This window comes from Populus nigra, chromosome 1 (genome assembly GCF_951802175.1).
Source record: "Populus nigra chromosome 1, ddPopNigr1.1, whole genome shotgun sequence".
NCBI classification, from domain to species: domain Eukaryota; kingdom Viridiplantae; phylum Streptophyta; class Magnoliopsida; order Malpighiales; family Salicaceae; genus Populus; species Populus nigra.
This window is the reverse complement of record NC_084852.1, coordinates 19,479,021-19,489,928: the sequence shown is the minus strand read 5'-3', so window position 1 is coordinate 19,489,928 and position 10,908 is coordinate 19,479,021. Positions and strand designations below refer to the sequence as shown.

Genomic DNA, 10,908 nt, shown 5'->3' with positions numbered 1-10,908 from the left:
AAAGGTATGAACTTGAACATATGTACTCATTGTTTAGTTGGTAAACAACATAGAGTTGCATTTCAAAGATCACCTCCACATAGAAGATCACATGTTCTTGATTTAGTTCATACTGATGTTTGCTCTATGATTGATAAGTCTCTTGGAGGTGCATTGTACTTTGTTAGTTTTATTGATGATCACTCCAGGAAGATTTGGGCTATTTGTTTGAAATCCAAAGATCAGGTGCTTGATGTCTTTAAGGATTTCCATGCCAGAGTTGAAAGAGAAACTGGTAGAAAGCTGAAATGTGTTCGAGCAGAAAATGGTAGTGAATACAGGGGTCCTTTTGAGAAGTACTGCAGGGAACATGGCATCAAGTTGGAGAAGACAGTTCCTAAGACTCCACAGCAGAATGGAGTGGCTGAGAGAATGAATAGAACCATTGTTGAAAGAATTAGATGTATGCTCTCTCATGCAAAGCTGCCTAAGTCCTTTTCAGGTGAGGCAATAAAGACTGCAGTTGCCATGATCAACCTTTCTTCATCAGTTCCTCTTGAGTTTGATGTTCCAGATAGAGTTTGGAAAGGAAAGGATGTTTCCTATGCACATTTAAGAGTGTTTGGATGCATAGCATTTGTACATGTTCCAAGGGATGAAAGGTCTAAGCTTGACAGCAAGACAAAGCAGTGTATTTTCTTGGGCTCTAAAGATGATGAGTTTGGCTATAGGTTGTGGGATCCAAAGGAGAAGAAAATTGTGAGAAGCAGAGATGTTATCTTCTTTGAAGATCAAACCATTGAAGACTTTGAACAGAAGAAGAAAACAGAGTCTATCACTTTTATTCCTTCTAATTCAAATCCAAGACCTACTCCACAGTTACCTTTGATGCCTACTAATCATGGGGGAGACTTGCAAAATGATGAAAATGATGGTTTTCTTAATGAGCCATTAGTTGGTGATCCTGAATCAGCTAATGATGATATTGATGTTATTCCTGAACAGGTTATGTAGGAAGCTCCAGATGAGCCACAATTGAGGAGGTCAACTAGACCTCGCCAACCTTTCACCAAATACTCTCCTCATGAGTATGTGCTGGTTACTGACGGGGGAGAGCCAGAATGCTTTGATGAAGCTATATCACATGAGAAGAAAAGTGAGTGGTTGAAAGCAATGCAAGAAGAGATGAAATCCTTGCATGAAAACCATACCTTTGAGTTAGTAAAGCTTCCTAAAGGTAAGAGAGCACTCAAGAACAAATGGGTGTTCAGGTTGAAAATTATTGAACATTGCTCACAGCCAAGGTACAAGGCAAGATTGGTTGTGAAAGGTTTCGGTCAGAAGAAGGGTATTGATTTTGAAGAAATCTTTTCACCAGTGGTCAAGATGTCTTCAATCCGAGTTGTGCTTGGCTTAGCTGCTAGTTTGAACCTTGAAGTTGAGCAACTTGATGTGAAAACTGTCTTTCTCCATGGTGATTTAGATGAGGAAATCTACATGGAGCAGCCTGAAGGGTTTGAAGCAAAAGGTAAAGAGCAGTTAGTTTGCAAGTTGAAAAAGAGCTTATATGGGTTAAAGCAAACTCCAAGACAATGGTACAAGAAGTTTGATTCTTTCATGGTGGATCATGGTTATGACAGGACCACTTCTGATCATTGTGTATTTATGAAAAGGTTTCCAGATGGAATCTTTATTATTCTCTTGTTGTATATGGATGATATGTTGATTGTTGGCCATGATGCCAAGAAGATTCAGATGTTGAAGGAAAAGTTAAGCAAGTCTTTTGCAATGAAAGACTTAGGACCGGCAAAACAGATTCTTGGCATGAAGATCACACGTGACAGGAAGAAGGAGAAACTTTGGCTATCTCAGGAGAGATATGTTCAAAAGGTACTTGAGAGATTCAACATGAGCAACTCCAAACCGGTTTGTTCTCGACTTGCAAGCCACTTTAAACTATGTTCTAAGCAGTGTCCTTTAAGTGATGAAGAAAGAGATGAGATGAAAAAGGTTCCTTATGCATCTGCAGTTGGTAGCTTGATGTATGCCATGGTTTGCACAAGGCCGGATATAGCTCATGCAGTTGGTGTGGTTAGTCGGTTCCTCTCCAATCCTGGTAAAGAACACTGGTCAACAGTGAAATGGGTACTCAGGTATCTCAAAGGTACTTCTAGTTTTAGCTTATGTTTTGGTAATGATAAACCTGTGTTGGATGGATACACAGATGCAGATATGGCTGGTGATGTTGATTCTAGAAAGTCCACATCAGGATACTTGATGAAGTTTGCAGGGGGAGCAGTCTCATGGCAATCAAGGTTGCAAAAATATGTGGCATTATCCACTACAGAGGCTGAATATATTGCTCTTACTAAAGGGGGCAAAGAGTTGTTATGGATGAAGAAGTTCTTACATGAACTTGGCCTAGTTCAAGAGAACTTTGTATTGCACTGTGATAGTTAAAGTGCAATCCATCTCAGTAAGCATCCTACTTTTTATTCTCGGTCAAAGCACATTGAGGTTAGATATCAATGGATTCGAGATGCTATAGAGATGAAGTCATTTGTTGTTGAGAAGATCCATACCGATGACAACGTGTCAGACATGATGACCAAACCTCTACCGAGAGAGAAGTTTGAGTTTTGCAGAAAAGAAGCAGGCTTGTCAGAGCCTCCTAAATTGAAGCTTACATGTTGATCGCCAATATGACGAATTCCTCACATGGTGCGTGAGGGGGAGATTTGTTGTGTGTGGTCCCACACCATGTGATGGTGGGACCACCACATTAATTAGTAAGAGACAGCAAGGCAAGGCTGTCTCTTTGAATTAATATAGGAGCTGCCATTGTAGATGGCAGTAGAAAAAAAATTTGAGAAGAAACAGAGGAGAAAAACGTGAGAAAGAGAGAAGAGGAGGCAGCAAAGCAGTCTGTCTTCTTTCTTCAATTTCCAGTTTGTTCACCGTTGGATCGGGTTGAGATTTTGACAACAGCTTCTAGACACGTTCCTCTTCAGTCTGGACGGTTGGATCGAAGATTGGTGGTGTGGAAGCTGGCCGTTTTGACAGAAAACGGGGCTGTCAGTATTGTGAGTTTTTCTCAAGTAATTCTCCTTTAATCTTATTGTAATCCGAGAATAAGTAGTTCTTGATGATATATATGTTGTAGCCCTTAGTTGAATATGAGGAAGAACAATTGTGAACCCATTATTTGTTGATAGTGGAAGTTTTTAGGTGGACTCCGGTCCCGTGGTTTTTCCCGTATCGGGTTTTCCACGTAAAAATCTTGGTGTTAATTTGTGTGATTATTTGCATTATATTTGATCATTGTTTGAATCTGTTTTTTACTGCACAAAGAGGGAAAAAAGATTGGAACTTGTGAATTGTATTCCGCTGAATTGATCCGGTTATTTGTCCCTAGTTTTCCCAACAGTCTGTTCTATATTGATTATGTAATCCTGATCTTGAACAGGTGCTCGAAACGATCTGTTTATTGGCTTCTACTGCATTTTTTTCTCAGAAAGAAAGATAAAAGATAATAGAAAGAGTACTTTGGTTTTTGGTGTAGAGGGTATAGGAGATTAGAGAAGAAGAAGAGGTGGTGAAATTCTTGGGTTTTCTTTGATACCTTCCATGCTCTCCTATTTTCTTTATTTATTTCTTTCTGCTAGTTATAAGAGGACGTGGGATTTGGCTTTGGTTAGCTACAGGATTTATAACGACTTCTTGTTTTTAGAGGGGGGAAACTTTGCTCGCAATTAAGACGATGAATGAAAGCTAATTTAGTCTTTCAATATATCTGGCCAAAAACTGTCATTAAGTATAATAAACAAGAGTAACAATGACAAGGACAGAAGATTTCTTAAACTAAAATCATGGTAGCATGGAAAGAATCTGTAGTTCCTTGGCAAATTTATTCACGAAAGTTCAATGTTTTTTCTTTCAAAGAATTGCTTAAATCTCAACATTCAACAGGAAACTGCTGATGGGAGAGGTTGTTTCTTAATGCATTTCAACGTTCTATTGAATGTGTAAACTCTACCAGGTGATAAATTTGCTTTCACTGTCGTTCCTCTATAATGTAATCGTTTAAGAGAATTCTGTTCGTTCGACCAAAGCCCAACTTCACGAAGATCCCCTTCTTTCCAGCATATATTGACTGTCAGTTTGCCACGTGCTTTCAGTCCTCTAACGCAGCCATTAGCCCACTTATCCCGAGGAAGGGCAGGGAGCAAGAACAGGTCTTCCGCAGTGCTCTGGACTAGCATTTCTGCAATCGCTGCTGGAAAACTGAAACGAAAATAAATATTGAAAAACTATGAGATCTTTCAGTAACTTGCATAATTGTTAAAAGGAAATGTTTGTCAAGAATCCATGTTTTGCTGAAGTCTACATATAGAACTGATGATTGCTTGCACTTTCATTCACAGAAAATTAAAAAAGAATTTTGCTAACCCAAAGTTGGCGTCAATCTGGAAAGGTGGGTGTGCAGTGAACAAGTTACTATATAATCCTCCTTCATAATTGCCTTCATTTTCAGGGTCCACCAGGACAAACAAATGCTTGACCATCCTATACGCATGCTCACTGTTGTGAAGGCGTGCCCACAGTGCAGCTTTCCACATGGTTGACCATCCTGGACCATCCTCTCCTGTTTGTAAAGCAAACGCTTCAGACTTAACTAGAGTAAACGGGAAATGACCCTATAATTACTTCAGTGCAGTTACCATCAGAATCAATACCCAAACAGCATAGCTGCATGCAAGTTCTCAATTTGAGATTGAGTAAACAAAGTAGCTCTAAAATCTTCAGCACCACAATGGCGTGAAGGTGTTTCTACAAAATCAAATTTTAGAAGGGCAATCAGAAGATAACGTTTGTCATCTTCTGTTTCACGGTTTAGTTACCTTCTTTTCTGAAAACGTCTTTAAACTAAACTGCGCATTTCATGACCAATTACCTATCCAGTATGTAGGCATTAGATATATACCTCTTTTGTAAAGGGTATTGCCTGCAGCTTTACATAGATCTGGAGTTTTCTCTACAGTTATTGTATGCCCTGGAAAAAGGCCAAAGAGGTGTGATACATGTCGATGGTGAACCTCTGGGTCCTGAAAATCCTGTGCCTGTCAAAAGCATAGAGAAAACTTCTTAACCATGAAATATGATACAATTTCTGATCAGAGAAAAAAATTATTATTTGTAATGGATCTTTTAACTTCTCAGGAAAAATTGAGAAACTCGAGTCAAGAAACATACCCACTCCATAATGGAACCGTCTCTAGCAATTTTTGTTGGTAAAAGCCTAGGAAGAGCTTCAAGAACTTTTTGAACCAGTTCATCCTCATTTCTTCCCAGAATCTGTTTGTAATAAACTTACGAGCATACACAGATAAGGAGTCAACAAAAGTAAAAGACTGAACTACCGTTACTGGGAAAAAGAGTATCACCTTAGCTGCAGAAACAATTGCAGAAAATACTTCTTTTATGATTGACATGTCCATAGTTGATGAGTAGCTGACACTTGCAGGTTTACCATCTGGAGCAATAAACATATGTTCTGGAGAAGTTGACGGGTTGGTTTCCAGATATCCTCCAGGCCCTTCAATCAACCAATCCAACAGAAATGATGTACATCCTTCCAATAAAGGGTATGCCTCATCTCTTAGAAAATCCTAATTATGCAGCACTATGTTAACAATCATCAATTTACAAATAACATTTGTAATACCTATTTTAACTTGCAAGCAAAACACATATAAAGCTCTTTGGTACAGGATGAATAATGATGTCTCCTAGAGCAGTTAAAAGTTAAAACAATTATCATGGATGTTCTGTCATCACAAGTGCTTATGGATGTCATAAATGGTATTAGCCCATGGCAACTTACTTCAAAACTCTAGACTCTCCGAGTTTTTCTTATAACCCTTTCCTTAGAGCATCAAATCTAAAGTCAACCACCTTTAACAATGGTAGTAACTACAATTTAGAGATTCTCCTACCCCCTTCAGAGAAATTATTTTCAGACGAAAATATCTTCACTACTTATTTATCAGTTTCTTTACAGGGACAGCAGTTGTTTCACTAATCAGTTAATATTAAGTGCAAGCCTCTTTGTCCAACAAACAATGAAGCAATAACGCCACTCAAACCCTTTCCTGAAATGTCATAGTGGATTGGATTCTAGGTATGACTTCCCTGGACCTATAAAGTATAAATGCTTGTCTTTCTGTACCAGTGCATGAAGTTGAAACAATGGCAAGGGCATAAATACTAGCATGAGTTGAGTGCTTCACCAGCAAAGACCACCAACTTGTTAGAGGGGACTGTTTTATGGCTTCAGATTTTACTTCTCCATTCCCTTGGCCTCTTGTTTTTCTTTTCTTTTTCTTTTCCTAATCGTAACTACTACCACAGCAAAGAGATCAATGGAACACTTACTAAAAAATGACCATGGATCTCTGAAGAGTCATTAGGATCACTAAAACCGAGTAAGGTGTTCCCTGATACTTATTTTTCAATACTGCGATTTTGTGTGCCTTGTTAGCAGATGCCACACTTGTGTTGATATCAGCTAGAAGTACCAAGTTGCTGAGATTTGGAATCTTACTTTGTCCATCGTGTAAGTATAATGCTCCCACAAGTGTGTACAAAGCCAGGCGCCACCCATTGGCCACAAAGCCCATAAAGCTTGACCTGCATCTGGTGATGTTTTCGCCCACAGGTCAGAAACTTGATGTGCAACCCAACCTTTTGCTTCGTAGTTCACCTGTAATATTCAGTACCAAATAAGAAAAGTTACGCATTCCCAGGAACAAAGGGGAGCGGATGGACATTTTGAAGAAAATTTAAGGCCTGGGCAAATCATTTTAGTATTTTATCCACAGGCTCACTACTAAAGAAAGTCCCCTTCCAAAGAAAATTCATGAAGCCTTTACATAATATATGGACTAAAAGAAATGCAAGGACCAGCAGAGGAGGTTGGAAAGGAGACTTACTTTCGCAGTCTTGCTCCCGCTGATTGACAGAGAGGAGATGTACTCAAACAAGGGTTCTTGACACTCTTTTAGATTACAAGAAAGAGAAGGCCAGTAGTTCATTTGTAGGTTTATATTCAAGTGTTGAGCACCACTGAAAAACAAGAGAGAGAGAACCATCAAGAGAGAAGCTTTTGATGCAAAAAGCTGCAGGAAATCGGGCATCATAATAATGGTAATTACTTATCCTGAGAGAAAGTTGTTTAAGTTGTTAAATTAACATGTAGGAATGCAATTGAAGCCCAGGCTTTTTCACCAAAAAAGAAAAGAAAATTGTCAGGGGTGCAGTAAGAAAGACAGAACAAAAGAAAGCTATCTTGTTTATTTTCTTTCACCCTCTTTTTTGGGGGTATGGACAATACATTTTCTGAAATATAAATGCAGTGTAGAAAATGTAAATCAAGCAATAAAAAATTATAGTGATTGTGTAACCAAAAAAATATATAGAGGGAGGAATGCTGAACGTACTCCCATGGTGGTGTAAGATCCTTGTTCCATATACCCTGCAGATTTGCCACTTGGGTTCCAGGCCTTGAACAAGAAATAAGCAAATATCGACCATATTGGAATAGAAGCTCCACCAAGGATGGATCTTCATTAGTTTGAAAGGCTTTCACCCTCTCTGCAGTCGAAACTGTATCATCTTCACTTCCCTTCAAAGATATATCACTCTTAAAGGGCATATGTTCCTTTCTAGTCAAAGATGCATTTCCTGAAACATTCTTGGAGCTTTTTGAAAGCTGGAGTGAAACACGATGAAAAAGACTCTGATAATCATCCAAATGATGTGCATATAGATCAAAGTACGACAAATTGCCTATTGACTTTAATACACTCAGGGAGTCTGAAGTAGGGTTCTTCTTGGAATCGATAGGCGTAGTAAATGGCCCGTCAAATGAAGACGAGGACACTAAAAGTAAAACAGCCCAGTCTGAACCTTCAACCCTCAATTTCGAATCTTCTGAAACACGAACCAGTCCTCTGGCCTCACTAACTTGTAAATCGAGAATTGCAGTAAACTGAATTCCCTGTGGACTGTCATTTTCATTCAGCTTTTGTGCATACCTGTTACCAGGACAACTTCCTTCTATTATAATCTGATTCTCACCTTTTACATATGAATGATGACTCATCTTACTATCCAGAGACACTGTAAATGATACAGACCCTGGTTTGCTCCCAGAAATCTTTGTCACAATCACTTGATTAGGATTAGAAGCGAAGTGTTCCCTCGTATATTCGATATCAGCCACAGAATATTTTACTCTTGCTGTTGCTGTGTCCAAATCCAGCTCCCTCTTATATGTTTTCTCATCATATTTGAGATGTGAATCATCAAATTCCAGCTTGATATCGCCAAGTAGTTGGTAAACCTTTAACAACAAAAAATAATTATTAGGAGAAAATTTTTGCAGTAGGCCTGGCCAGAGAAATTATTACTGGTTTGGGGTAAAGGAAGTCCTGGCCCAAGCATTTACGCACTAGGCACCAACCCAGAGCCAGGAAGTCCCAATCTATCATCCTCCACCATTGGCTATGTCAGTGCTCAATCGCCTAGCTTATATTCTGTATTACTCTATGATAAGATTAGAATAAAAAAACCAGAGTCGCCTGCTCGGAATATGCACCGGTCCACTGAGGTGTTCCTATTACACATGTTTCAGAAGGATAACTAAACAAGCTTTCACCACTACACTCAACTTCAAAGTACTACATGATTAATATTGATAAATTTTCAGAATTTATACCATATAACATATTCATAACTGACGTAATTCCAATTAACCAAATAACATATTCATAACTGACGTCCTGTTTGCATCTTTTATCAATATTTAAAGCAACTGGGATTTCAAATCAATTGCTTCGAATGGCGAGTGCTCATCAGTCTAATAATAAGCTTAACAAATCTATAAATTGCCAGAAGCTTACTTGTGGGGGAATAAAAGGAGCGAAATAAATGACACCTGAGAATGATACATACATCAGATTGATTTCCTGAAAGTTTTTCTGCTGCAGTTGTAGCTTCAGCATACTGGCCATTATCAACAAGTTTTCTGACCTCTAACAGGGCTGCTGGAGCATTAGGGTTAGTATAGTCTCCTGGGATTCCAGTCCAGAGTGTATCCTCTACAAGAGAGTCCAGATAGTAATACTGTGAGCCTTCCTCAAAGAGAAAGCGAGGATGAGGGGCAAGTTTATCATATATCAGACAAAGCAGACGAGCAGCTCTGTTTTACTGATCTATAGTGAAAGTTGAGAACTGAGACCACAATACTTCACTCACTCTATTTGGTAACAAATAAAGGAAAATCAAACTCAATTGGCATAAAGCATAAAGTGAGATGTTCTTCATTAAAGAAGAAGGAAAAAAAAACCCTTTTTCCCATGGTCGCAAACTAAATTATCGTAGAGCATATAAAACCAAAACACCTTATCTCCAATTTCCTAACAACCAATCAGCAACATGCATAGAGTAGATCTCCACAGGAACTAATCAGAAAAGCAATATTGCACAAGCCTGGTAGAATCAAAACAGTTCAAATCATACAGAATGTAAATCTGATGTTCCAGATCAATGACCTAAAGAAAAGTATACAATCTTTTCCTAATAATCAAAGATTGAGCGCTAAAACCACAAATACCATAATCAACTACAAAAATTCATTGTTTACTGTAAAGTAAGAATTGTTTTTCCTGGAAGCGCTCATTAAGTAGAATTTCCATATCTTGAAACAAAAGCAACAGTTATTTTCCTTTAGTTACCATTAAGTTGGAGAGTTTCTAATGCAACACCACCCCAAATCATGGCACCAAGCCTGCCATTGCCAATCGGAATTGCGTCCGTCCAATGCTTAGCTGGCCCACTAAAGGTAACCTTCAATGGCTTAGAACTTTCTCCATTGTTATCCTCCATCAAACTCGGATTCCACCAATCCTTCTCCGTAGAACGCTGCACCAGAACCCACTCCTTATCTTCCATTTCACCAAAACAAGAGGGGTAAACACTGAAAGCTAAAAGGTTTGTGTGAACTCTTATAAATTAGCAAGTGCGTGGGGGAAGCTATTGAATGCTTGTAGCTGCAATAGCTTTTCTCAGTGTGGACCCATTATAAAAGGTTTGGCATTAACTTTTTGAAGGGATCGGTTTCGTACACACAACGTCGAATCTAGATTTCGAGCCACATCCGTGGCCATAGTTTCGGCAAGACAAGTTGCAGCAAAGTTCTTTCAATGATTACTGTTTTTGTGAAAGGCTATAATCAATTGTTTCCTCTTACATAAACGTGGCGCTAGCTGGATACGGGGACAGAGGAATCACGAGAGAAACTAGATAGATTGTCTTTAGTATGTTTTTCTTGTCCCATAAGTAGGTGCTGAATCAGTTAGCATTAAAGAGGAGGTCGGTGCCTGCGGCTGACTGCTGAGACAGATTGTAGATATTGTGTCACAACTCGAATTTCGGGTACTGGCGGCGGGCACTGCGGGCATCATTTACACTAAATCTCAAATATACTTTTTATAAAATAAATTATATAAATTTTTATTATATTTTATGAAGTTTTAAAATATTTTTTAAAATCAATAAAATCCTTATAAAATTTATTATAATATAAAAAATTCAAATTTCAAATAAAATAGTATAATAATATATCATCTAAAAATTAAATTAAAAGGAATAAAAAAAACTTTACAAAAACAAGTAAAATATACCAACAAATAAAATAATAGTAAATCTCAACAAAATCAATCTACTAATAAAAATTAAAATTCTGGATATAATATTAATAAAAAGAGATGAGTCTAATCAATTCAACAAGGGAATAATATATATATATATATATATATATATATATATATATATATATATTAGTACATGCTAATGTAATATATGTAG

The 10,908-nt window shown here is 38.0% G+C and overlaps 1 protein-coding gene across 2 annotated transcripts; it reads right to left on the bottom strand.

The window, feature by feature from the left end:
• Nucleotides 1-3,852: 3,852 nt before the first annotated feature.
• Nucleotides 3,853-10,443, bottom strand: LOC133681030 (alpha-L-fucosidase 2-like). Of its 2 annotated transcripts, XM_062104116.1 has the most exons (10): nt 9,777-10,443; nt 8,995-9,140; nt 7,479-8,383; nt 6,972-7,104; nt 6,584-6,742; nt 5,424-5,648; nt 5,233-5,334; nt 4,964-5,099; nt 4,429-4,624; nt 3,853-4,263 (listed from the first exon to the last, which is right to left on the bottom strand). In XM_062104116.1, the coding sequence occupies exons 1-10, from the start codon at nt 9,991-9,993 to the stop codon at nt 3,942-3,944; spliced, it is 2,541 nt and encodes an 846-aa protein (XP_061960100.1). In that variant the 5' UTR covers nt 9,994-10,443; the 3' UTR covers nt 3,853-3,941. The 2 variants fall into 2 exon arrangements, with proteins under 2 accessions (XP_061960100.1, XP_061960101.1); XM_062104117.1 differs by lacking the exon at nt 8,995-9,140 and having other exon boundaries at nt 9,777-9,906.
• Between the last annotated feature and the right edge of the window lie 465 nt (nt 10,444-10,908).